At 53.3% G+C, this 26,441-nt stretch overlaps 7 protein-coding genes across 7 annotated transcripts; all 7 read right to left on the minus strand.

The window, feature by feature from the left end:
• Nucleotides 1-343: 343 nt before the first annotated feature.
• On the minus strand, nt 344-4,574 carry CC1G_07520 (hypothetical protein; the record flags this gene model as incomplete). Its single annotated transcript, XM_001837978.2, has 5 exons — nt 344-692; nt 754-1,373; nt 1,423-4,074; nt 4,143-4,484; nt 4,539-4,574. 5 exons carry the CDS (start codon nt 4,572-4,574, stop codon nt 506-508), a joined length of 3,837 nt encoding a protein of 1,278 aa, XP_001838030.2. The 3' UTR covers nt 344-505.
• A 506-nt stretch (nt 4,575-5,080) lies between these two features.
• CC1G_07521 (hypothetical protein) lies at nt 5,081-6,667 on the minus strand (the record flags this gene model as incomplete). Its single annotated transcript, XM_001837979.1, has 5 exons — nt 5,081-5,621; nt 5,699-6,368; nt 6,425-6,478; nt 6,542-6,577; nt 6,646-6,667. The coding sequence occupies 5 exons, from the start codon at nt 6,665-6,667 to the stop codon at nt 5,081-5,083; spliced, it is 1,323 nt and encodes a 440-aa protein (XP_001838031.1).
• A 447-nt stretch (nt 6,668-7,114) lies between these two features.
• On the minus strand, nt 7,115-9,070 carry CC1G_07522 (hypothetical protein; the record flags this gene model as incomplete). Its single annotated transcript, XM_001837980.2, has 3 exons — nt 7,115-7,679; nt 7,736-8,417; nt 8,479-9,070. 3 exons carry the CDS (start codon nt 9,068-9,070, stop codon nt 7,115-7,117), a joined length of 1,839 nt encoding a protein of 612 aa, XP_001838032.2.
• An 814-nt stretch (nt 9,071-9,884) lies between these two features.
• On the minus strand, nt 9,885-13,112 carry CC1G_07523 (hypothetical protein; the record flags this gene model as incomplete). Its single annotated transcript, XM_001837981.1, has 9 exons — nt 9,885-11,191; nt 11,240-11,607; nt 11,664-12,215; nt 12,272-12,296; nt 12,357-12,581; nt 12,634-12,811; nt 12,872-12,892; nt 12,949-13,029; nt 13,089-13,112. The coding sequence occupies 9 exons, from the start codon at nt 13,110-13,112 to the stop codon at nt 9,885-9,887; spliced, it is 2,781 nt and encodes a 926-aa protein (XP_001838033.1).
• A 720-nt stretch (nt 13,113-13,832) lies between these two features.
• Nucleotides 13,833-17,078, minus strand: CC1G_07524 (hypothetical protein; the record flags this gene model as incomplete). Its single annotated transcript, XM_001837982.2, has 9 exons — nt 13,833-15,127; nt 15,180-15,550; nt 15,605-16,156; nt 16,209-16,233; nt 16,293-16,514; nt 16,585-16,762; nt 16,825-16,845; nt 16,907-16,987; nt 17,055-17,078. The coding sequence occupies 9 exons, from the start codon at nt 17,076-17,078 to the stop codon at nt 13,833-13,835; spliced, it is 2,769 nt and encodes a 922-aa protein (XP_001838034.2).
• An 840-nt stretch (nt 17,079-17,918) lies between these two features.
• On the minus strand, nt 17,919-21,163 carry CC1G_07525 (hypothetical protein; the record flags this gene model as incomplete). Its single annotated transcript, XM_001837983.1, has 9 exons — nt 17,919-19,231; nt 19,283-19,653; nt 19,704-20,255; nt 20,310-20,334; nt 20,391-20,612; nt 20,681-20,858; nt 20,921-20,941; nt 20,999-21,079; nt 21,140-21,163. The coding sequence occupies 9 exons, from the start codon at nt 21,161-21,163 to the stop codon at nt 17,919-17,921; spliced, it is 2,787 nt and encodes a 928-aa protein (XP_001838035.1).
• A 923-nt stretch (nt 21,164-22,086) lies between these two features.
• On the minus strand, nt 22,087-25,153 carry CC1G_07526 (hypothetical protein; the record flags this gene model as incomplete). The annotated part of the gene is made up of 6 exons (XM_001837984.1): nt 22,087-23,396; nt 23,456-23,826; nt 23,882-24,436; nt 24,495-24,519; nt 24,579-24,797; nt 24,868-25,153. 6 exons carry the CDS (start codon nt 25,151-25,153, stop codon nt 22,087-22,089), a joined length of 2,766 nt encoding a protein of 921 aa, XP_001838036.1.
• Nucleotides 25,154-26,441: the final 1,288 nt, after the last annotated feature.

Here is a 26,441-nt window from a genome sequence, read left to right on the forward strand (position 1 = left end):
ATCCCTTGTGCTCGAAGTTGCTCGACGACGTCAATGAAACCCAGCCGTGCACTGCTACCATCGCCGCCCTTCCCTCCCAATCCGTTGGCACTCGAATAAGTCGCTCTACGATGGCTTTGCGACCCTTCTGCGCGTCCGCTGCCACTGCGGAGTGGGTGAACCACACCCTCGTGGCCTTTACTATGCGAGGCCGAGGAGCAATGCAGTCCACTCTTTGTCGTCTGCAGTGTTGCCGTCAATGCCATGGAGCTGAAGGAGGTAATAGTAACGACAGCGGAAACTTGTGTGACTGTGTCAAAGCCGAATGCAATGTACACAAATTGGCCCTCCTGCTCAGCAAGTTGAAGGACGAAAATCATAATATTGTTATACGCGTAGTTAGGTTTACATGCGTAGGACGCTGGAAAGTTCATAGGACATGCTATAGGCTAGGAGTTTGTGGTAGCGGCCATACCTGTACACGAAGCAGAAAAGCTCAAACTTTACGAAAAAAGAGAAAACACAGTCAAATGCCATGGTGAACAAAAGGAACCCAGCGATGGAAAGACGTTCCCTTGTCCCGCAACTCCTTCACAGCAAGATGCAGTCCATATGCTGCGTCAGTGATGTCTGGCGGGGCCGAAGTACCGTGGCGGAAAAGATGGCGATAGAATGCGTCGGCTACGATGGGGCCGTCCGTGTCGTGGATTACCCTGCATTTCAACGAACGCAGTTCAGTCAATGTAACATGCACGCAAGCAACGCCGTACTCACCACATGGTCGCAACCACACTACGGAAACCCGCAAACTGCATTGTGGCAGCCAGAGTGAGGGACTCGTCTGGACGTTCTACATCGCCCATGGCAGTCTCGCAGGCGCTCAAGTAGGCAAGGGCAGCTGTCGAGGCCTGACATTCCTGAATGAGTGATGCCATCGTTAAGCGCCTTTCACTGAGTAGCAGGCAGCTGTCGAGTGGATTTGATAAATTCTGCTTGCCGTGGCAGCCAAAGTGGACAATGGATGCAGCGTTGATGTCTTCCACAATGGGTTTTGCAGAGGTTGTCTTTGAACCAATGCGGGTAATTAGGCGACCCCTGTTGGGGATGCGCGACTCGATCTTCTCGAGCTCCTTCCTGGTCGCTGGAAGGCTGGATTCCCCCGATGCACGTCCCTCTGGTTCGATCACAACAAGCATCTTGAAATCAGGGTTGGGTTCGGGCGGGGGTGCGATGAGGTCCTGGGGAGTAGAGCAATAAGACGAGACGACGTAGTCGGATAAGCAGTCACGGTTGGATTCCGAAGAGGGTGAGGATGGATAAATGCCCGCAGCATGGATGGGAAGGAAGGTGAAAAGACCGGTTGGACACCACCACATTCGACGCGGTTCGCTGGTCTAGTGGCCGGTTAGCGATCGATTAACTGGTATGTATGACCCACCTTACCTTCTCGAACCCGAGTGCGGAAATTACCGGCTTGCCCACTTTCTTCCAAAGTTTTGCCAGTACATCCCGAAATTTGTTATCGATCGTTCGACCCTTTCTGGCGTAGGCCGGCCTGCAAGCACGGTCTGCGAGTCCACAGTAGTCTTCAGTATCGGTTCGCCCAACGCTTATTGCCAGTTTCCGAACCGTCGCTACCAAACGCTCCAACTCCTTCAAGTTTGTGGGCAGTGAGTCAAGGCGGTGAAGCCGGCCATCCTCCTTGAGAATGAGAGCATCACAACCGAAGTGACTCGCATTCAGAAAGACAATCGGTCCTTTGCTTGCTGCGGTCTTGAGGACATCAGGGGAAGGGGGGAGCATGAAATCGTGAAAGCCTTCGATGGCTCGGATCTTTGCGATGATTTCTTCCCTCTTTTGAGAAAGAAGGTACGGAGTACTTGCGGACAGTATTGGGCCAGTTTGGGGATTCTGTTCGGTCGCCATCTGCAGCCGGCGAGTAGCTGATCGGAGTTCCGATGCAAGGTCCGGATGGAGAGCGTCGAGGCGGTCGAACGACCCACGTAATTGAAGAGCTTGAGACCAAAAGACAGACCGTGCGGTGGAGAGAAATCCAAGCGCTGTTTCGAGTTCATTTTGCTCGAGCGCACACTGGACTGCATCCTTTGACAAATCCTTCGCGTGGACGAGGACGTTCTGACGTTGTTCGAGCGTGAGGTCGAGGGAGGCTAGGACGGGAAGCGATGATATGCCATTACCATAGGCCTCCAGTGCGGTGTGGGCACGATGGAATTCACGGCAGTAGGATGCCCAAAGCCGGGCATGGGATAACCTGGCCACGGGCGATGCGCCATACCACTGAACGCCACACTTGAGGAGGTCGAAAATCTCGTTCAGAGTGTTGTCGTCCCTGAAAATCTTGTACTCCTCTTTGAGAAACTGTACGAGGTGAATGACAGCCTGCAGTCCATCTGGGTGATTCCACATGGTGCGGGTGGAATCATGTTGGTCTTCGGGAGAGGTATGAGGGTGGGAAAGGATCGCCAGATACTCTCGCCCATGCACTATACATGCCTTGAGGGCTTCAACGTTACTGTCGCTCAGGAAACGTTTAAAAAGGGCTGCCGCCACATTGTTGAGCGAGCTTGCACGATCGGGATGCCCTTGAGGACGGAGAGCGAGCGCTTCCTTCTGGAACGCAATGCACTGTTCCAGGTCCTGGAAGTCGCCTTTGTTGTCGAAGCGAGCGGCGAGGGCTCCTGCGAGGTTGCTGAGCGACCCGGAACGGCCGGGATGCCCTTGAGAAATGAGAGACAGCGCTTCCTTGTGGAACGCAATGCACTGGTCGAGGTCCTTGAAGTCGCCTTTGTTGTCGAAGCGAGTGGAGAGGGCGCTGGCCAAGTTGTTGAGCGAGCTGGCACGGTCTGGATGCCCTTGAGGACGGAGAGCGAGCGCTTCCTTATGGAAGACAATGCACTGTTCCAGGTCCTGGAAGTCGCCTTTGATGTCAAAGCGAGTGGAGAGGTCGTTGGCGAGGTTGTTGAGCGACTCGGAACGGTGCGGATGCCCTTGAGGACGGAGAGCAAGCGCTTCCTTGTGGAAGGCAATGCACTGGTCAAGGTCCTGGAAGTCGCCTTTGTTTTTGAAACGAATGGAGAGGACGCTGGCCAAGTTGTTGAGCGAGCTGGCACGGTCTGGATGCCCTTGAGAAAAGAGAGACAGCGCTTCCTTGTGGAAGACAATGCACTGTTCCAGGTCCTGGAAGTCGCCTTTGATGCCAAAGCGAGTGGAGAGGTCGCTGGCGAAGTCGTTGAGAAAGCCGGCATGGTCTGGATGCCCTTGAGGACGGAGAGCAAGCGCTTCCTTGTGGAATGCAATGCATTGGTCGAGGTCCTGGAAATCACCTTCGTGCTGGAAGCGAGTGGAGAGAGCGTTCGCAAGGTTGTTGAGCGAGCTGGCGCGGTTGGGATGGCCTTGAGGACGGAGAGCAAGCGCTTCTCTATGAAGAGTGACACTCTGCTCCAGATCCTTGATCCGACCAGCGCAGGCGAACCGCTTGCCCAACGCAAAAGCATAATGCGCAAGCGTGTCGTGTCGCCTTGGATGCTGTGGAGGCCGGAGGGAAAGTGAGCGACGAAACTGCAAGATGGATTCATCGATTCCGAGTATGTCTCCTTCAAGTTGCATCAGCCGCGAACCCAGCACGTACGCGTCCTGTCCTTCTTGATCTTCGGCCTGAGCGGCTTGATGATACTGTGCCATTTCATGCAGCCCAATTACCCGTTGCTCAGGTCCGCATTCCAGGAAGTTGACAAACCCGACGTGTTGTAGGTGGCCAAAGGCAATGTGGAGCATGGGATCACCTGTTGCGAACGCTTCCTTGGCGTCATGAAACAATGCCCTGGCCGAAGACAAATCGTCCTCGTCGCCACAGGACAGGTACTTCAGCACCAGTGCATTTCCAGCACGGAGCGATAACTGTGCTCGTTGTTTGTCGTTGCCATCATGCGACGCAATGGCTTCATTAGCAACAAAGATGGCAGTTTCCAGGCTGGACTTGTCGATGGATTGTCGATATTCATGAAGAAGGTTGAGGGACAAGGTGACAAACTCAGAGCAGTGATCTCCCTCGGGCGCGGGACCCATCATCGACATCTGTGATTCACGCTGAGTGATTTCCAAGATCATTGCCTGTAGTTGCAGACTGAAATGTTAGCACTCACGATGAGAGTGCACTTGATGCGCGTGTTATCTTCCAACAATCTCACTCCTTCGTCCAGATCGTCCACCCATCCACGACAAGCAAAGCGGGTTAATAGCGCTTTGATCAGGGCAAGCTCAGCCTTAGGCTTTCTGTCGTTATCGCCGTCAGCTTCGCGGATGGCCTCTCGTAGAACGGTAATCGCGGTTTCGAGGATATCTTGCCGCATACCCGTCGTAACAGACTCCAGTAGTTCATTCACGAGAACCAAAGTTCCCTCCAGCACATCGTTTTCTTGTATAGATACTTCTTTAAGCGTCCCCCGAACAATGGCGATGGGATGCATACCTGCAAGTTGCATAGTCTAGAAGCAATCAAGTCAGTCAACGCCTCGTCACATTAATCCATTGGGGCTTACCATGTCTTCATGCTTGTTGAAAGGGTTGTTATCCATAGGCAGGTTGGGAACGGTTGTGTTGAGAACACCGCTTTTATACCCCTCGGATACCAAGTGCATCGGTACGCGGACCCTCCGATCCAAATTCTCTAGGTTTTCAACAAGTTTTCAACGAGTGTGAGGCGGTACGAAAAAGAATTGGGGAAAATGAGAGGATCATGGATGGCATGTCGATACCCGTGTGTGGACTGGATTCAACTTTGCTTGGGTTCCGCATGACTCGGATTGATGCAACTGAAGAAATCCAAAATCAGTGGTCTTCTCTACTGCGCAATGATGCTCCTACACAGTAGCCTTCACTTTCGCCCACATTTACCTGAATCTCGTGCTCCATGGGCCGACCTCATCGTCCAATTGGTCGAGCCGCATCCCCTCAACATCATCATGTTGTTCTTTCAAAACCTATTAGCATTAATTCATGTTTTAGTTTTCTTTCTCACTCGCACACGCCTAGGGCTAAAGGAAGATCGCATTTCACGCCAACTGGTTCAATAATTCCTACTCTACATCCTACCAACGCGAGATCGAAGTGCAACAAGCGTGTTACGCGCCGTCAACTTGTACTCTGGGGGCATCAATGGCAAACTATGCTCGAACATCTTAATTTGCGCCTCCATCTCCTTCTTCTTCATTCCCAGCTTCCCATAAACCTTGTACGGAAAGACCAACAGATCCCAATACCCAGTATCCAACTCATCGAGTCCCTCATCCTCCATCCTCTTCATCATCGCAAAGATCGGCTCCAGGACGCTCTCTTTGAGATTCGGATCCTTCAGCCAGACATTCTCCAACTGGCGCTGCCAGTTCCTGATGAGAACGCCACACATCTTGCGCAATTGGTCGCTCTGGGGCGTGGCATTGACGCAGGCGCGGCACTTGCATTCGAAACCGTACGGGGCGAGGTCGGCTTGTCGCTCGGCCTTGGACTGGTTGAACAAGGTGTAGGAGAGGAAGATTTGCTGGCCCGCTTTGATGTCCCTTTCGGCTCGGAAGGTGACGGCAAAAGTCATGGGATCGAACGATTGTTTCACGTCGGTGATGCAGCTAAGTTGGGAGTCAACGACGGCGAGATGCGATGGTGAGTAAAATTGAGCAACGACTACCAAAGCACTGAGGCGTACCTGTGGTTGAAGCGACTACCGATCCTCGTGACGAAGGTGTATCCGGTCCTATAGAACTCGTTATCCGTGGAAGAGCAGCCAAATTCCAAGGCGAATCCATTCGTCCTGCTTCTACCTATGATAGGGCCGCTCCCGTCCTCGGTGTGCGAGTTCCCAAGGGCCATGAACTCGACACGATCCTCGTCCGACATGGTCTTGTCAAACACCTTCTCTAAATACGCATCCGCATTGAGGAGCATGAGCTGGTTGATCTGGTTGGTGGTCAGCCGCCCGTACGCTTCGTTGGTGATAGGACCGAGATGGCTAAGCGAAAGAGGCGTGGCAAGGAACGGACGCTCCACGAGGACGACGTCGTATCGCGATATGTCCTGGGTAGCGAAGACGCCCAGCCCCATGCCATCCGACGTTTCCTTCACAGCGCATTTGGGCTTCATCGGAGGCAGAGGTTTGGGGAAGCCCGGCTTGGAGAACCAGCGAAGTTGAGTGGCACGTGTGGCGATCCACGTCGAACGCTGCTGCACCTTCGAGGGCGATTTGTGATTAGACGCAGGCACGACGGCGGCGACCAGCTTCTCGGGATTGTCTGTTGCCGAAGACGCCCTCTTCTTGCTATTGTGGTTAACGAATTCGGGATCGCTCTTGATCAGATATCGTTCATAGTCGACTGGGACTGGGCCCTCTGTTAGCGCTGTTCCCCTTCAGGCCAATGTATAATCGTGGTCTTACGTTTGTCCAACTTCAGCTTTCCAAACCCCGGTCGCGAGATGGAGACTCGGAGTCCTGGAACGACGACACAAAGTTCTGATCAGACTTAATACTCTCTCGACGAAATCATGTCCTTACCTTTATCGACGTCGAACACGACTTTGGGATCAGAGGCTGAAAGAAACGGTTAGCAAAGCTGTAGACACGTACATATGTGTAGACGGAGAGATGTGAGAACGTACCGAGTGTTTCTTGGTTGCTCATGGTGGTTCTGTGGATAGCCCTGGGGTAAGCCAGCGCTGCAAGATAACGATCACCTTTTGTATAAATAGGTTTCAGTCGGCGGACGTCAAAGTTATCGATCCTGCAATTCGGTCACGAGAGAGAACTTCTCTGAAACAATGAACCTTTTCAAAGTACGCGAGTTGACAGCATGATGCCAAGCTAGCTGGCGCGAAAGAGGTGTGTGTGTTTGCACTGTGGCTTTTGACTCACAACCTCGAGGCAAAGCGCATTGTAGCCAGGCGCCTGGCACGACCAACATGAGGCTTGCCTTCAGCGCAGAGCCACAGACCAAAACGAATCCTGATAGGCATCACGCACATGTAATAGTCTTGGACGCCGTTCGCATTTCCTGTGCGCTCCCTTGCACCCCGGACGACCGTATCAACAATCTTCCTTTGAATAAATTGATCAGAAACACCGTATATCCTACAAATCAGAGATGTAAACCCGTTTCTCCTTCCCTTTCAAGCCAAAGTCAAACCCAAACTTCTGCTTCGCTCCCTCCTTGTAATCGTCGCTGATCACAGGCCACTGGTACTCAAACCAGACCCGCAGCGCCGCCTTCGCCTTCTCGGTCAAACCCAACTTGGTGTACACCCGGTACATGATGGGATGCAGTTCCCAGTACCCCGCCTCTCGCGAGTCCAGCCCATCCTCCTCCATCCTCTTCTTTAACGCCAACAGCGGGTTCAAAACGCTTTCCTTGAGCTTCGGATCCTTCATCCACACCGTCTCCGACTGTTTCACCCAGTTATCGATGAGCGTTTTACAAGTTTGGCGGAGTTTGTCACGTTGGGGTGTAGCATGCTCACAGGCGAGGCAGTGGCACGTAAAGTTGTAGCGAGCGAGCCTGGCTTGGCGGGTGGCTTTAGGCTGGTAAATGTTGGTATAGGAAAGGAACAGCTGCGAACCGGCTTTGATAGGACGGGCAGCGAAGTATATGTAACTGAACGTCTTCTGGTCGAAAGCCAAGAGTAGATTCGGCACACAGCTGAGGAGATCGGCTGTGAGCTAAAGACTGATGAGCAACGTAGACATTTCACCCACCTGTGATTAAATCGACTCCCAATCCTCGGAATGCCCTTATATCCATCTTCAAACTGATAGTAAGTCTCATCGCACGCGAAATCGACGGGGAGCCCAATCGTGGTTGCATTGGCCAAGAGAGGTTCGCTCCCAGCACCCTCCGTACCGTCCCCGCCCAGACCTGGCAACATCAAAAACTCCTCCCGCTCGCACTCCGTCATCGCCTGGAAGGCCTTTCTGAAAACCGGCTCCGAGTGAAGGAGCCTGAGGCGCTCAATTTCATCATCGTCCATATGCACGTAGGCGAGTGCTCGGATAGGAGCGACGTAGTTGAGTGACGCTGGGTAGATCATGAACGGGCGCTCGGCGAGGACGATTTCGTGGGCCTGGATGTCGTGTGTGGCGAATATGCCAAAACCCATGTCGCGCGTCTTCTTGACGGCGATTTTGGGAGGGATGTTGGGTACGGGCTTTGGGAAGTCGGGTTTCGAGGTCCAACGGGTTAGCGTGGGGCCGGTGGTTAACCAGATCGTGGTTTGTTCTGTGGCTAGCGTCTGCAAGGATCGACGCTTGGAACGAGCAGGCACGGGCGCCACGACGATCCTGTCTGGATTACTGAGATCGAGCTTCTTCTTGGCCCCGGGGCGGACGATCCTGATCTCATGCTTCGGGCGTAGGAGGAACTTCCTCCATTCTTCTGGGACTAAGACGATGCCTGTCAGCATGGTGGTACCCCACAGACCAGGTAGAGAGAATGAACTCACCCAGGCTATCGTCACGCGTATCTCTGGGCTTCCTACTCCCGCCCACTTCGGCAGGAACGTCCGACGTTCTGGTCACATCCTCCTTCGAAGGCTTCAGAACGGTGTTGATATAACGGGTAAGGTGCGCGATCTGCTCCTCAGGCCTGCCCTCCAATAATCTCGCCTCAGGATAATTCCCGGAGCCTTTCCAATTCTCCAACATCATCTCCAACAACATCTCTCGATGGAGAGTCGAGTCTGGGAACATGGACTCTGCAAGCTCGGGAAGCCTCTGGATCCAGGCAGAGTGTACCATGTGTCTCATATACTCGGAGTCAGAGCCTAGGTTGGGTATACTCTCTGCTAATTTGGCATGGATCCTGTCGGCCAATTTGTTGAGGTTCTCAGGCAAGGCGGATGCCGCTCCTTGTGGCAAGGGTTTCTTGCTTGCTGGACTCTGAGATTGAGAGTTTGGCGGTGATTGGCTGTTCGTCGAGGCGTTCATCGCGCGTAAAGTCGCTTTGGATCGTCTGGTTGGGGTCGTTGCTCGAGGTCGCAGTGAAGGTGTATGTGGTGTGGTCCGAACGATAATCGCAGGGCTTATAGCTGCCATCCTGCCTCGTGTATCCGTAACCACTCGGTCATAGCCCAACCAAGTGTGTTTGCCTGCTGTTCCGATCGACCAGCTGCATGATGTTTCCTCAAGGATTCCAGCTGTCGTTTATTCTGGGATTTCTCCCTGTTCCAGCCTCGACAGGCCGTACGCCAGATGAGGGGTACCTTGAGTTGGTCGCGTGGGGTCTGCGAGGCGATCAGGCGACCGTGCCAACGTGTCCTTGAAAGCTGGGCACTTATATTCTGCTCTCAATGAGCAGTTAGAGCTGGATACGCAGAAGAGAAAGGTAACCACACACCGGTGCCAGGATCGAGCACAGACTCGGTTTTGGCGTTGGTCGACGTTGTCAAGCCATTTTCGCAGGCCCACACAAAACCTTTTCGATGCAAGAGGCGGGGCATTTCATCCAGGACATGGCAGGGCTATATCCCCATAGTTTTAGCAGCGCTGTTTCTGAAACCTGATCCAACGAGCTCAGGCCGGGAGACCTTGGTGGGAATTTCGGTCTGATCCGAGGTTGGCCACGAACCCCGACGGTGGAACTTTGTTCAAGAAAAGTTCGTGAAAGCTGAAGGCAGAATGGAAAAAGGCGGCGTGATATCGAGCCTATGACCAGCATGCGACGTGTATCGAATTCATTCAAGTTGTCCTGACTGCTCCTAAGCTCCGTAAGCAAAAAGATAATTACAGCGGTCCTGAGGTACACGTGTGAGCAGCTACCGTCTACGGCCCAATTTAGGTCGGCGGGCAAAAATAAATGCATTGCAAAATATACGACGTCCAGGTCCTACGACACTGATGTTCTACCTTTCTACCCACGACCAATACTGTTCTCAAACTCTTGGAGTAGCTTAATCTTGCCTTCGCGGTTCCTGCGCTTTTCCTGGTCGGCGATCGCATGTAACGGATAGCGTAAAGCCTGGCCAAGAGCCGTATACCCCTCTTCATCCTTCAAATCCGTCCTGATATCTCTGTGCTTCAGCAGAAGCGACACAACCCCAGGCGTCGTGGCAAGCATAAGCGCCGTATACTTGTACCCCTGGACAGCATTGACATCAATCCGGTCGTCTTCAAGCAAAGCCTCAACGGCAGCTTCGTGTCCTTTCTCGGCGGCCATCATCAGCGCTGTCCATCCATGCCGACTCTGCATATTCGGTCGGATATCCTTGTGGCGAAGGAGTAAGCGAATGGTACCCGCACGCCCGGCCTCCGCTGCCAACATCAACGCCGTCGAACCATTGGTCTTCGAGGTGAGGTTCACCTGAATACGCAGGTGCTGGAGCAAGCGTTCCACCAGGTCCTCCCCTCCATGCAACCTTGCTACCCTCATCAGCACTGTTTCACCCTTGTCGTCCTTCAGGTTCACCTGGATATCCTTATGCGCAAGTAGATTGTCATAGGTCGACTCGTTGATCGCGCAATGCAATGCAGTCCACCCACAGTCGGATTGGAGGTTGACATCGACGTCAGGGTGCTGGAGTAGACGCTCAACAGCCTCACGGCGACCATGCATCGAAGCCTGGATCAGGGCCGTGTTTCCACCCGCATCTTGAAGATTGATTTGGCCTGTGAGGAGATGCTTTCCAGGTTTACTGTGGCCTCCGAGAACAGACTTGAGGATCGTCCGGCGGTTGAGTTTGAGCAGCTGGTCGATAACATCGGTCTGACCGTACTTCGCTGCAACGATGAGTGGCGTCGCCTGCCAGCCGCCCACAGTGCGCACGGTGACGTCCCCCTTGGCCACATCGGTCGCGAGTCGGTCTATCAAGGTGTGGAGACCATATCTTGCTGCAACATGGAGAGGGGAGAAAAACTCGAGAGTATGAACCCTCTCCACCGGATATGAGGTGCAAAGCGCGAGGAATTCGAGGACGTCTGCAGCGAGGGAGTCGGATTCAGACAGGCACTGCTTCGCGTGATATGCCCAGTGCTTGTAAGAATACTGGAGAGCGGGATGCTGGTTGAAGAGGCGTTCTAATTCCGCGGCATCTCGCAGAGTCTGGTTTTTGACGATGCCGTGGTCAACCAGCTGTTGTGCGGCAGCCTGGAACAGCAGTCCATGTGGATTTGCGAAGTCGTGCATCAGGACAGGGATGAGAAATTCTCGTGCTGTGAAATCTACTCCAAGGTCAGTCTCAGGTCATTTTTCGTGAACCAACCACTCACGGATGAGGTGGACGATATTCGCTTTCAGCTCAATGTGAACCAAACCACAGCAGACGGAGGCAAGAGAGCTTCCCTGGATCAGCGCGCCCTCGGGCAGAGGGTCTTTGGTGGAGGAAGCCCCGTCGCAGGTCAGCGCGACGAGGGAGCAAAGAAGGGAGAGGGTCAAAGGCTGGTTCGCAAACACAGCCCACAGCAGCGCATGTTTTGCAAGCGCCACATTGTCAGGGGGGATTTGGTGATTGATCCGCGCCATAGCTTCATGATACATGCCCTCAAGCCCTGGTGGGAAGCGTTCGAGGTTCTTCTCCACGCAGGTAATGGTGAGGCATTGGTTGACTATCTCGATTTGAAGGGCTGCATGAAGAAACCTGGAGTACTAGGCTCAGTCTCGATGTTCCTTGTAGAACGCAAAAAACCTGCTTACATTCCGCTGGACTTATTCTGTATCCTCTGTATCAGGCCCTGTCGCTGACCACACTTGTCCAAAAGCTCTCCAAATCCAGGAACTTTGTCGATCTTCTGGTTAACAAGGCGGACGATATCCGACGAGTCAGGGACGACCCGATAGAATTTGGTCGTAGGGAGGCCCAGCTCAAGCCTCCTTATCGGCCGAGAAGTCAACGCGAAACGTCCCTGAAGACGGTTGATAGCCTTGATCAAGTCGAACTGGGTTTCCACCACAGCTTCGTCCAGGCCGTCGATGACATAGAACACGATCTCGAAATGTCGTTCCAGCTGCTGCAACAGATCGAGTAATTCAGCTTGAGTCGGACGCGTTTCGCGGAACTTATGGTGGGAGAAAACGGGCTCGACGATGCTTGCGAGTGAGGGGTCGTATTCCAGGAATTGCTTGACCAGAGCCTCGAGGATTTCCTTAACCGTAAGGGGTTCGGAATAGCGGCAGTACGCGAAGATGACGCAGACTTTCCCTTTTACTGAGTTACTGTGTTCTTCCAGGTCGCGTATGGCTTTCGAGCTGTAAGCAACAGGGATCAGCACGTAATTCGCCAATAAGGTTGTTGACGGACGCACGCTAAAACAGTCTTGCCTGCCCCGGCTGCGTCCAAAAAATAGTTCGAATAAGTCTTCGATATCTCTCAAACGATTACTGACTCACGTATTCCAGTGCCCCAGATGATACGATTCCCTCCCTTCTGCTTCCACGACTGGTACAGCTCGTCTGCGATGAACCACGACAGTGTTCCATCAGCACACTTCTCCAGGTTCGCGCTCTGCGCCGCTCTGAAGTGCGCATTGGGCGCCAGCCACTCCATGATCTCTTTCAAGAGGCGTGCACGGGCCTGCGCTTCTTTCTCCCTCTCTTCCTTCAGCCGCGCCCGTTCTGTTCGAAGCAAAGGTCAACGAATTGGCCTGCCTGTATAATGTCTAGGTACCTTGCGCAGCAATCGCCCCCTTGTCGGGTAGCTGGACAACCACGGTCGTATGGACGTCCCCACCAGCAACGATCCCGTCGCTGATATGGGCATTACCGGAGAGCGAGACCCCTCCGACCAGCTGGGTGACCTGGACAGTCGTCGTCGATTCGGATTTCACTAGTCCATGACCTTGTAACTGGGACCATGGTATCATCAGCAAATATTACCTAGCTTCAAACACTGTGAACAAACCCACCTGCTGATCTTCACGCTCATTCTAACCATAAGGCTTTCAGCTTCACGCTCAGACGAACTGGAAGATTAATGAAGCACCTCTGGCTTTTCGTAGCCTCCGTATGCAGAGATCGCGGTGGCTTCTTTTTCTTCTGCTCTGTCCGCCGACTCCGAGGTCTTCTAATGATCATGACAGAATCTCAGCTTTGGGTTATAGACCAACAACGGAAATTACTCACCTGGAACGACACAGACTGACCCATGTACAGCGTACGGATTGCGCCAGTGGTGCCAGATTAGTCGCTTTTCCGCGTCCAACGAGGGAAGGCGGCGGCGATCGAGGTCAAACCAGAAGGGTAGATAGGTGAGATATATCCAAGGTACGTCTGTCTCCGGAGAGGGGCCTCTTGTTGGGTGATACTCAGGTTTGTGGGTCCGCTGCCAACTTTCAAGTGCCAAAACGGGATGTCAAAGCTCCTCGCCATTATTGGCGCCACAACCCAGGAGCCAGGCCCCCAACAAGAAGGGCTTCGAGGACCGCTGACGCTTTCGGCATGTTTACCAAGACAGCGGTGGTCACCGCGCGCGAGGAGGGGTTTTCAAGTGCGATAATCGCGATTCAAATGTGACCTGGCGGAAGTCATCCATTCTATAAACTTCCAATGCGTCAGCCTGAGTTTAGGCAGAGTCATGAACCGAGCAACAAAACTCACTAGGCCCTACACCTTGAACTGTCCGACTAATAAACACTGCATGTGGTGGAGGGACAAGCTCGATGAGACTTGAAGCCCCTGATCATCGAGGGCGCGGGAACAACCGGGGGTCAGTGATGCGCCTGATGCGGCTCTTGATGAGACTCCTGCCCCCTTCCGAGCCACAACCTCCAGGAAGTTCGACGACCCTAATATCTAATAGATGGTCTAGAGCCATCGTTGATTGATTTATTCAACATCTACACATATCGCTAGTGTGATAATCAGATGCTAGTCACTACCCTTGCTGCTTTCAAACTCCTCCAACAACGCAATTTTGGCCAACTGATCACTACGCTCCTTCTCGTGCCAAGGATAGCGCCTAGTCTGTGCGAGAGCAGTATACCCCTCGTTGTTCTTTAAATCCGTCCTGATATCTTTCCGCTTCAACAGGAGCGACACGACCGCAGGCGCCTTGGCCAGCATAAGGGCCGTATACCCACTCCCCTGGACAGCAAAGTTGACGTCCACCGCACCGTCCTGGAGCAACGCTTCCACAGCAGCCTCGTGTCCCTTCTGAGCAGCCATCAACAGCGCCGTCCACCCACCCGGGTTTTCAAGATTGGGCTGGATATCCTTGTGACGAAGGAGCAGTCGGAGAGCCCCCGCACGCCCAGCATCCGCTGCCAACATCAGCGCCGTCAGACCCTTCTTCGAAGTCAGGTTCACGTTGATGTTCGGGTGCTGGAGCAAGCGTCCCACGAGGTCCTCCGTTCCCCAAAGAGGCACTAGCCTCATCAGCAACGTTTCGCCCCAGTCGTCCTTGAAGTTCAACTGAATATCCTTATGGGCAAGGAGATGGTCGTACGTCTCCGCCCAATTTGCGATGTCAAGCGCAGTCCAGCCAGAGCTGCATCGCGCGTTGACGTCAACGTCGGGGTGCTGAACCAAACGCTTAACAGCATCGCAGTGAGAGTAGTTTGAGGCGTGGATCAGCGCCGTCTTTCCGTCTGCATCGCGAAGATTGATTTGGCCAATAATCAGGTGTCTACCGGGCTTGCTGTGACCACCGAGAACAGACTTGAGCATGGTCAGGCGACTGAGTTTGAGCAGCGCGTCGATGGCCTCGACCTGGCCATACCTCGCCGCAACGATGAGTGGTGTTGCCTTCCAACCACCCACAGTTCTTGCCGTCACATCTCCCTTGGCTACGTCGGTCGCGAGTTGGTCAATGAAGGCGTGGAGACCATATCTCGCCGCAACATGGAGAGGGGAGAACAGTTCGAGATCGTCCCCAGTCTCCACCGGGTACGAGTTGCAAAGTGTAAGGAAATCGAAGACCTCTGCGGCAAGAGTGTCGGATTCCGATGCACTCTCCTTCGCGTGATATGCCCAGTGCTTGTAAGAATACTCGAGAGCCGGATTCTGCTTGAGCAGGCTATTTAGATCTTCGGCGTTTCTTAGCGTCTGGCTGTTGACTATGCCGTAGTCGACAAGCTGTCTGGAAGTCGCCTGGAACAACAGTCCGTGGGGAGTTGAGAGGTCGTACATCAAGACGGGGGTGAGCACGTCCTTTGCTGTAAAGTCTACCACACATGTCAGAACCCCGCCAACTGTCCAAGCAATCCGACGACTTACGGACGAGGCGGACAAAGTTTGTCGCCGTCTCGATACGAACCAACCCGCAACAAACCGACACGAGAGAGCCCGGATGAATCAGTGCTCTTTCGGGAGAGGAATCGTCGTCGGTCGAGAAGACACCTTCGTAGGTTAAGGGTAAGAGGCGGTAGAGGAGGGGTAAGGTCAAGGCTTCGTGTGCAAACACGACCCACAACAGCACATGTTTCGCAAGCGCCACATTGTCAGGGGGAGTCTGCCTATTGATGCGTGCCATGGCTTGATGATACATGCCCTCGAGCCCTGGTGGGAAGCGTTCGAGGTTTTTCTCCACGCAAGCAATCGTCAAGCATTGATTGACTATTTCAATCTGTAGAGCTGCATGCAGGAACCTAGGCCGAACGTTAGTTGGCTATGGTTCAAAAGTAAATGGATTGCATACACACATTCCACTCGACTTGTTCTGTATCCTCCGTATCAGCTCCTGCCGCAGGCCATACTTGTCCAAGAGTTCTCCAAATCCCGGAACTCTATCGATCTTCTGCTCGACAAAACGGACAATATCCGACGAATCAGGGACAACGCGGTAGAATTTGGTCGTAGGCAGGCCCAGCTCAAGCCTCCTTATCGGCCGGGAAGTCAACGCGAAACGTCCTCGAAGTCGGTTAATAGCATGGATGAGGTCGAACTGGGTCTCCGCTACAGCTTCATCTAAACCGTCGATCACGTAGAATACGATTTCGAAGTGGCTTTCCAGCTGTTGCAATAGGTCTAGAAGCTCAGCCTGCGTTGGTCGTGTTTCGCCTCCCTTGTAGCGCGAGAAGATGGGTTCGACGATGCTTGCTAGGGAGGGATCACATTCCAGGAACTGCTTGACGAGAGCCTCGAGGATCTCCTTCACTGTAAGAGGCTCGGAGTAGCGGCAGTAGGCAAAGATGACACAGACTTTGCCCCTGACTGAGCTACTGTACTCCTCGAGGTCGTGTATAGCTCTGGAACTGAAACCAAAATGAGTAAAGTGATTGTCAAATGTCTCGATTGTCCACGTACGCGAGTACAGTTTTCCCCGCCCCCGCTACATTTGAGCGTCCGTCAGCGCAAATTCTGCATACCATCAAATCGGGGACAACTCACGGATTCCAGTACCCCATATGATACGATTCCTTCCCTTCTTCCACGACTGGTACAGCTCAGCCGCGATAAACCACGACAGAGTTCCATCAGCACATTTCTCCAAATTCGCGCTCTGCGCCGCCCTAAAGCGGGCGTTGGGTGCCAACCAGTCCAGCAGCTCCTTCAAAAGGCGTGCACGAGCCTGTGCCTCTTTCTCCCTCTCTTCCTTCAGCCGCGCCCGTTCTGTTGGATGTGAAATTCGAAATCAGTAACCGAACCTTGTATATACATTGTCGTGAGATGGGTTAGGTACCTTGCGCAGCAATCGCCGCCTTGTCGGGTAGCTGGACAATCACGTTTGTATGGACGTCCCCACCAGCAACGATCCCGCCGCTGATACGGGCATTACCGGAGAGCGAGAGCCCTCCGATCTGCTGCGTGACCTGGACGGTCGTCGTCGGTTCCGACTTTCCAAGTTCATTGCTCTGGAACTGAGACAATGGAATCATTAGCATATGCTACCTTGCCTCGAATGTTGCTCATAAACACCCACCTGTTTATCTCCGCCCTCAATCTAAGCGTAATACCCTCAGATCCACGCGCAATTGAGCTACTTAGCAGACTGGACGACGCACCTGTATCTTTTCGTATCCGCCATACGCGGAGATCGCAGAGGCTGCTTTCTCTTCCTCTTTCTCCCCCGAACCCGAGTCCTTCTAACGAACAACAATATGTACAGCATGTCAGCGGGTGCTTGAACGATCAGAATCCACAATTACCCACCTGGAACGACACAGATTGGCCCATTACAAGGCACGATTCGCCCCCAACGAGGGTAATAGGTGGCGGATTGAGGTCAAGGCAGAAAGGTGGGCGGGTGAGATAGGTCCAGTTTCTGTCTCGAGAGGGGAGGCACTTCTGTCAGGCGGTGCAATGGCTTTGCCGGAATTCTCCCTCAGGTTAGTGAGTCCATCGTCAACTGTGCCATAACGGGATGTCAAAGCTCCTCGCCAGGTTGGTGGGCTCAACACGAGCCAGGCACCGCTCTTCCAGAAGACGGCTTCGAAAGTTGCTCGTTCTTTCGGCATGTTTACCAAAATAACGGTGGCCACCGCACGAGAGGGGGTACTCAGGGACGATAATCGATTCAAATGTGACCGGGAAGAAATCATCCATTTTACAACCTTTCAGCGCGTCAGATGGAGCTTAGGGAGACGGAAACCGAGAAACAGAACTCACCGAGCCCTACACCTTGAACTGTCCAACGAGTCTAACCAAAGGTGTCAATCAAGGGAAAATCTACCATGGCGGCGCGGGTTGAAGACTGGGAGCGCGCGTCATCAACGATGCGAGATCAATCGGCGCCAAATGATGCGCCTGATGCGGCTCTTTAATTGATGGGGCCAACTTGACTCCGAATGCAACGTCGACGTCCTACAGGCAGTGGGCTCTCTGAAGTTGTAACGGTCGTCCTCACAAATCTCTTACTGTGTTGCTTCCCCGTTACTCGAAACACAACCATCAAGCACAACACTTAATCAACCAAAAGCGTGAAAGGTTCCCAACCCATACGGTGGAGGGAAATATGGGATACATTGGCAGGTCGGAGCGACTGTACATGGAGGCTGAACAATACAATGCAAGCTCCTACCGACCACCGTTGCTACCTCTCTCAAACTCCTCCAGCAATGCAATCTTCCCTGTCATATTCCTCCGCTTCCCCTCCTCAGCAATGGTATGCAAGGGATAGCGTAGAGCCCGTGTGAGAGCCGTGTACCCCTCGTGATCCTTCAAATCCGTCCTAATTTCTTTACGCTTCAGAAGCAGCGACACAACCCCGGGCGTCGTGGCGAGCATAAGGGCTGTATACTTGTACCGGGCCTCGACAGCATTGACATCAATCCCATCGACTTCAAGCAACGCCTCTACAGCTCCTTCATGCCCTTCACTCGCCGCGAACATTAGCGCCGTCCATCCATATGGTAGTTGAAAATTCGGTTGGATATCCTTGTGACGAAGGAGCAGTCGAACGGCCCCTGCATGCCCAGCTTCCGCTGCCAGCATTAGCGCCGTTGACCCGTTTTTGGACACCATGTTCACCCGGATATCGCCGTGGGCAAGTAACCGTTCGATCCCCCATTCGTGTCCGCGCCTCGCCATTTTCATCAAAGGAGTTTCCCCGGTAGTATGCTCCTTCAGATGCAACTGTATATCCTTCCGCGCAAGGAGATGGTCGCACGTGGGCGCGTTCAAAGCACAGTGAAGTGCAGTCAGGCCAGAGTTGGATTGGATGTTGACGTCGACTTCGGGATGTTGGAGTAATCGCTCGACAGCCTCGTGATGACCGTTCAGCGACGCTTCAATTAGAGCCGTTTTTCCACCAGAATCGCGAAGATTGATTTGGCCGGTCAGGAGCTGCATTCCTGGCTTGCTGTGTCCACCGAGAACAGATTTGAGGATAGTCCAGCGGGTGCCAAGTTTGAGCAGCCTATCGATGACCTCGACCTGGCCCCACTGCGCCGCAACAATGAGTGGGGTCGCCTGCGAGCCCCCCACAGTGCGCACCGTAATGTCTCCCTTGGCTACATCCGTAGCAAGTTGGTCGATGAAGGTGTGGAGGCCAAACTTCGCTGCGACATGGAGAGGGGAAAGCCGTTCCACATTGAAGGATATTCTTACTGGAAACGAGGTGCAAAGCTTCAGGAATTCGAAAACCTCTGCGGCGGAATGGTCGGATTCAGAGGCGCACTTCTTTGCGTGGTATGCCCAGTGGTGGTAAGAATATTGGAGAGCAGGATGCTTGAAAATCAACCGATTGAAATCCGCGTTGTCTCTTAACGCCTGGCTGTTAGCAATGCCATGGTCAACCAGCTGCTTGGCTGTCGCCCGGAACAGTAATCCATGGGGATTCGGGAAGTCGTGCTTGAGGACTGGGATGAGAAATTCACGGGCTGTGAAATCTATACCATGATCAGTACTTAGACCACCTTTTAAGGGAACCAGTCACTTACGGACGAGGCGAACCAAGTTGCGTTTCCTCTCGATGTAGACCAATCCACAGCAGAGAGAGGCCAGTGACCGTCCATCAATCAGTGCTCCCTCGGGCGGGAGAGTACTGTCGGTTGAGAAAGCTCCGTCACAGGTGAGCGCGATGAGGGAGTACAGGAGGGGTAGCTTCAAAGGCTCGTTCGCAAATACAACCCACAATAACGCATGCTTAGCAAGCGCCACATTATCGGGGGGACTTTGTCTGTTGATGCGCGCCATGGCTTCCTGGTACATGCCCTCGAGACCTGGAGGGAATCGCTCGAGGTTCCTCTCCACGCAAGTAATCGTCAAGCACTGTTTTACGATCTCGATCTGAAGCGCTGCATGGAGAAACCTAAACTGAACTTGAGTCAAATTCCCTCGATGAACAGGAGCACTACTTACATGCCCCTCGACTTTTTCTGTATCCTCCGAGTTAACTCTTGTCGCTGACCATACTTGTCCAATAACGCTCCAAATCCCGGAACTTTGTCAATCTTCTGGTTAACAAGGCGGACGATATCCGACGAATCTGGGACGACCCGGTAGAATTTCGTAGCGGGCAGACCCTGCTCCAGTCTCCTGATTGGCCGCGAAGTCAACGCAAAGCGCCCTCGAAGACGGTTGATTGTTTGTATCAGGTCGAATTGGGTTTCTGCCACAGCTTCGTCCAGTCCATCGATGACGTAGAACACAATCTCGAAGTGGCCTTCCAACTTTTGCAGTAGATCGAGCAGTTCTTCCTGTGTCGGTCGTGTATCGCGGAACTTGTGGTGAGAGAACATGGGCTCGACGATGCTTGCGAGCGAGGGGTCGCATTCCAAAAACTGCTTGACGAGAGCCTCGAGGATCTCCTTCACTGTAAGAGGTTCGGAGTAGCGGCAGTACGCGAAGATCACGCAGACTTTGCCCTTCACGGAACTACTGTGCTCTTCGAGGTCGTGTATCGCCCGTGACCTAGGATCAATGTCAATTAGCATGCCAATGTGTAGAAGACATTGATCGACGCACGCTAAGACAGTCTTTCCTGCCCCCGCTGCGTTTCGAAGTGATCAGAATAAATAAGTACTACCCGACGTGTTGATAACTCACGAATTCCAGTGCCCCAAATAATGCGGTTCCCTCCCTGCTTCCATGACCGGTATAGTTCGGCTGTGATGAACCAGGACAATGTTCCATCAGTGCACCTTTCCAAGTTCGCACTCTGCACCGCTCTAAAGTGTGCATTGGGCGCGAGCCATTCCAAGATCTCTTTCAGCAGGCGTTTTCGAGCCTGCCTTTCTTTCTCTTTCTCCTCCTTCAGCCGCGCCCGTTCTGTTGGAAGTGAGATTCGAAATCAGTAACCGAAACTTGTATATACATTGTCGTGAGATTGGTTGTACCTTGCGCAGCAATTGCTGCCTTGTCGGGTAGCTGGACGACCACGTTCGTATGGACGTCCCCACCAGCAACGATCCCGCCGCTGATATGAGCATTACCGGAGAGCGAGACCCCTCCGATCTGTTGGGTGACCTGGACAGTCGTCGCCGATTCGGATTTTCTTAGTTCATTGCTCTGGAACTGGGACAATGGAATCATTAGCATATGCTACCTCGCCTCGAATGTTGCTCATAAACACCCACCTGCATATCTCCGCCCTCGATCTAATTGCAATACCCTCAGATTCACGCGCAATTGAACTAGCAGACCGGACGACGCACCTGTAGCTTTTCGTATCCGCCGTACGCAGAGATCGCACAGGCGTCTTTCTCTTCCTCTTTCTCCCCCGAATCCGAGTCCTTCTAACGAACATTGCAGCATGTTAGCGGCGGCTTGAACAACCAGCAACCGAAGTTACCCACCTGGAACGACACAGATTGGCCCATTAACGAGGCACGAATCGCGCTAGTAGCGCCAGCCCAGTCGACTTTTCGTCCCCAACGAGGGCAATAGGTGGCGGATCGCGGTCAAGGGGCAGAAACGTAGTAGGCAAGTGAGATAGATCTTTCCTCTGTCGAGAGGGAGGCCTGTCGTTGGGTGATGCTCAGGTTTGTGGGTCCACTGCCAATTTCCGAGTGCCATAACGGGATGTCAAAGCTCCTCGCCATGTTGGCGCCTTGTCACGATCCAGGAGCCAGGTTCCCCAAAGGAAGGTTTCGAAGGCCACTGAAACCTTCGGCATGTTTACCAAAACAGCGGTGGCGACCGCACGAGAAGGCGTTTTCAAGTGCGATAATCGATTCAAATGTGACCTGGCAGAAATCATTCATTTTACAAACTTTCAGCGCGTCAGATAGAGCTTAGGGACCCGGAAACAGAGAAACGGAACTCACCGAGCCCTACACCTTGAACTGTCCCAACGAGTCCAAAAATATGTAAGTGTTGTGTAAGTGGAAGGAAAATCTACGATGGCAGGCATGGTTGAAGGCTTGAAGTTGAAGCGCGTCATCAAGGACGCGGGAACAATCGGCGGCGCTAAATGATGCGCCTGATGCGGCTCTTCATGGGGCCAAGACTCCGAATGCAACGTCGACGTCCTACACGCAGTGGGCTCTCTGAAGTTGTAACGGTCGATCACATATTTCTCTTACGGCGTTGCTTCCCCGTTACCCGATACTCGACCATCACTTAATCGACCAACATTAGAAATCGGAAACGTCGGAATTACAGAGCCATTTGGGACAAAAGCCTGAAAGGTTGCCAACAGCCATCCATACGTACGTAGTCAAGAAAGCATCGAGTGGAGGGAAATATGGGTTACAGGCAGGTTCGCATGACTATACATGGAGGCTGCACACTACAATGCAAGCTACTGACCACTGTGGCTACTTCTCTCAAACTCCTCCAGCAATGCAATCTTTCCTTCATGATTCCTCCGCTTGCCCTCATCAGCGATCGCATGGAGCGGGTATCGTTTAGCTGAAGTAAGAGCAGTATACCCATATTTATCTTTCATATCCGTCCTAATCCCTTTGCTCCGGAGCAGAAGAGACACAACGCCAGGAGTCGAGGCGAGCATGAGTGCAGTGATCCCCGCCCACCCAATGGCAACATTAACATCAATGCCCTCGTCCTCGAGTAGGCCTTCGACAGCAGCTTCATGGCCATTCTCCGCTGCCAACATTAGCGCCGTGGTCCCATCGCGGGCCTGGTGGTTCGGACGGGCATCCTTGTGCTGAAGCAAGAGCCTAATGGCGGGCGCATGCCCCACGTCCGCTGCGTACATCAGCGCCGTCCACCCCTTCTTGCATGTAGCCCCAACCTTGACATCCCGCCTCGAGAGTAGCCGTTCCACCGCCCACTCGCCTCCCGGCGACTTTGATACCGACATCAGCATCGTCACCCCTTCTTCATCCTGCGAGTTGACCTGAATGTCCTTGCGTGCGAGTAAGCTGTCCAAGGTCTCCTCCGTTCTTGCACATCTCAAGGCGGTATACCCAAGGTTGCTCTTAGCGTTGACATCAACATCGGGGTGTTGGAGGAGTCGTTGGACAGCCTCATCCTGCGCATGCATCGACGCCGTAATCAACGCCGTCTTCCCAGCCGAATCTCGAAGGTTGATTTGGCCCGTAAGGAGATGCAACCCGGGTTTGCTGTGGCCACCGAGGACGGATTTGAGGATCGCAAGACGGCCAAGTTTGAGAAGCCGATCGATGACCTCGACATGACCATACTGCGCCGCAACAATCAGCGGGGTCGCCTCCCAGACGCCCTCGGTCCGAACAGCAACGTCGCCCTTGGCCACCTCAGTCACGAGCTGGTCAACAAACATGTCCAGACCATACCTCGCGGCAACATGGAGGGGTGAGAGTCGCTCGAGAGTCCACCCGATCTCCAACGGGTACGAGACGCAAAGTTTAAGGAACTCGAAGACTTCGGCGGCCAGACTATCGGATTTGGACGCGCCCTCCCTCGCATGGTATGCCCAATGCTTGTAGGAGTACCCCAGGGCGGGGTTCTTGAGCTCCGCTGGGGCGAATTTTGGAGCGGCACCGAATGCTTCATAGTTGGGGATATGGTGGGCTACCAGATGGCTGGTAGTTGCTCGGAATAGCAGACCATGGGGGTTGGGAAAGTCCTTGGACAGGATGGGGGCTAACACCTCCCTGGCCGTGAAATCTATCATATGAAGTGTTATCAGCGTGGCTGGCCTACAAGTTGGCAAGTGAGTCACTTACGGACGAGGCGCATCAAGCTTGTCTTCTTCTCGAAATGAACCAAGCCGCAGCAAAGGGAGGCGAGAGTTGCTCCATGGACCAGGGCAACCTCCGTCTGTGGATTTTCTTCACTCGGGATGGCACTATCGCAAGTCAGAGCCACAAGCGCCAGAAGCTTATACAGCGACAGCGTCTCATTCGCAAATACAAGCCACAGAAGGACGTGTTTCGCAAGTGCAGCGTTTTCCGGCGGGATCTGCGTGTTGATGCGCTCCATGGCCTCGTGGTACATGCCCTCCAGTTGCGGTGGAAAACGATCAAGGCTTTTCTGTATGCATGTAATCGTCTCACAGCGGTACACGTATTCCAGTTGAAGAGCTGCATGGAGGAACCTGAAAAACGAGGCATGAGCCAGCATTTTGGTTGGGCAAAAAAGGAATGACTTACATCCCGCTGCACTTGTTCTCAATTCGATGTATGAGCTCCTCGCGATGCCCGTACCTATCCAGGAGGTCACAGAACCCCGGGTCACCCTCGAGCTTCTGCTCAACGAGGCGGACGATGTCCGTCGGATCCGGCGTGACCTCGTAGAATTTCGTCGCAGGCAGACCCAGCTCCAGCCTTCGTATCGGCCTTGACGTGAGCGCAAAGCGGCCTCGAAGACGGTTGATAGCCTTGATCAAGTCGAACCTCGTTTTCACGATCGCTTCATCGAGCCCATCGACGACGTAGAACACGATTTCGAAATGGGTTTCCAGCGTCTGCAGGAGCTCGAGGAGCTCGACTTGGGTGGGACGGTTTTTTTGTCGAGATTTGTAACGAGAGTAGATGGGCTCGACGATGGTGACCAGTGAGGGGTCGCATTCGAGGAACTGTTTGACAAGAGCCTCTAGGATTTCTTCGACTGTGAGTGGCTCTGAGTAGCGACAGTAGGCGAAGATAACACAGATCTTGCCCTTGGTGGTACTGGCGTGCTCCTCGAGATCATGAATAGCTCGCGAGCTACACGGAATCATAATCAGAATGTCCGTTCTCAGAAAAATTAGACCAGTACACATACGCTAAAACGGTCTTTCCGGCTCCAGCTACACCCCAAAACCATCAGTACCCGTCCCAAAAACCTTTCGAACAGCCCTTGACTTACGGATTCCAGTGCCCCAGATGATACGATCGCCTCCCCTCTTCCACGACAGATACAATTCCGCAGCGATGAACCAGGAGAGCGTCCCATCAGCACACTTCTCCAAATTCTCACTCTGCACCGTTCGGAAATGCGCATTGGGCGCCAACCACTCCAGAACCTCTTCCAAGAGACGCGCCTGGGCTTGGGCTTCTTCCTTTTTCAACCGCGCTTGCTCTGCTGCTGAAATCTCTAAGTGAGTACCATTGACTCGGAATCAACTAGAAAAAATCGTGTATGGGTAAGTAAGTACCTTGAGTAGCGCTGGGAGATTTGGACGGTAGTTGGATGACAACGTTTGTATGGACGTCGCCGGCGGCAACGATCCCGCCGCTGATATGTGCGTTGCCCGATAGTGAGATTCCTCCCATTTGTTGCGTGATGATACGGACAGGTTTTTCATCGAGTTCTCCAGCCTGTAGTTTGTCGTATCCTCCATACCCGGATACCACTGCGGCGTCGTCCTTCTCGACCTGCCTGCCTTCCGACGCTGACTCCTGCAAGCCGAGAGCTCCCAGGTTAGTGTGCGTCGAAGACATGACGAAAACGGGGAGAAAGGAAGTGGAAACTTACCTGGAAGGACACGGCTTGCCCCATCGCGACGTACGGCTCTCTTTAGCTGAGCTCGAGCGAAGCGGTGACAGAACTCCAACCAAAATTTGGTCCCTCAAAGGGTGGTCACAACCTGTTGCGAGAACGGCTTGACTCGCAAAGATCTCTATCTCTGCCTCGAGGAGGTGGCTGTCAGGTGACGGTCCCCACATAAAACGTTGGTTGACGGCATTCTCGTCTCGTGTACATGTTGTGGGTCCACCGTGATATCCTGGAGAAAACTTGTTCTGGTTTTCCCATCGGTCAAGATCTAGAGACCGCCGCCAATCTAGGTTCGTAGGGTTCACAGCATCCTGACTCCCTCGAGGTCCTTCGATGATGGGCGCACAATGTATATATCTCGTTGTGACCGGAAACTCTGAGTCCACACACCCTCAGCCCCTTGGACGTCAGGCAAGTCCGTGCAAAATTTGCCCCGAAATTTCCCTGGAAGCCATTGAATTACTGGGAATCAAGGGCCATTTTTACGTCTACGCTGTCCAGTCAGCGCTCTACCAAGCAGTGAGAGAAGCAAAAGCGAAGCCAGTCACCTCGTCCAGATTACCTTCTGCATTCCCGAGGAGCAGGTGGAAGGCTGCCAAAATTGAAACCCGCCCTGCCGCTCCCGCCATCACTGCATTGTGCCTTGGCATCAGCCCGCCAGAAATAGGGGTCAAGACAAAGTGCATTCGGCAAAGTATGCAAGTAGATCACCAAGGGTTGCATTTGTACTACTTATAGCTATGTGGATGGTCAAGTCCGAAGAAGAGTACCATCCTAACATCCAAATCGAAGCTCCGCATAATCAATCGCAACATCCTGCCCCGTATTCAAGTCTATCGTCAGTTTCATTCAAGTTATGGTTCCCTGCAGGCCACCAGCCAAGGACAGAAGTTGACCCATCCGTTGGGTGCGTTGGAGTGTGGAAAAGGTACGTACCAGTGCGGCGCTGTCGTTGATCTGGACGGAGTAGGAACTGGCAGAGTTGGCCGATCTTCAGACAATTCAGACATGGAAGAATAACTTATATCTTCATACCCCTCCTCCTCCAGGCTGCATGACGAACCACTGATCACTATTAACTCTTCGAAGCTCTTTTGAATCTGACAACAAAACATAAACATAGGCCTCGTCGGCAGAAATGGAGGATAACACAGGGTTATTCATACTCACCCATGATGAGAGGATGCCAGCAACAAGTGAGGGATCAGACTCGCGTCGCTTGACGCTTCAACA

Source organism: Coprinopsis cinerea, assembly GCF_000182895.1.
Source record: "Coprinopsis cinerea okayama7#130 chromosome 6 map unlocalized cont3.6, whole genome shotgun sequence".
Taxonomy (NCBI): Eukaryota; Fungi; Basidiomycota; class Agaricomycetes; order Agaricales; family Psathyrellaceae; genus Coprinopsis; species Coprinopsis cinerea.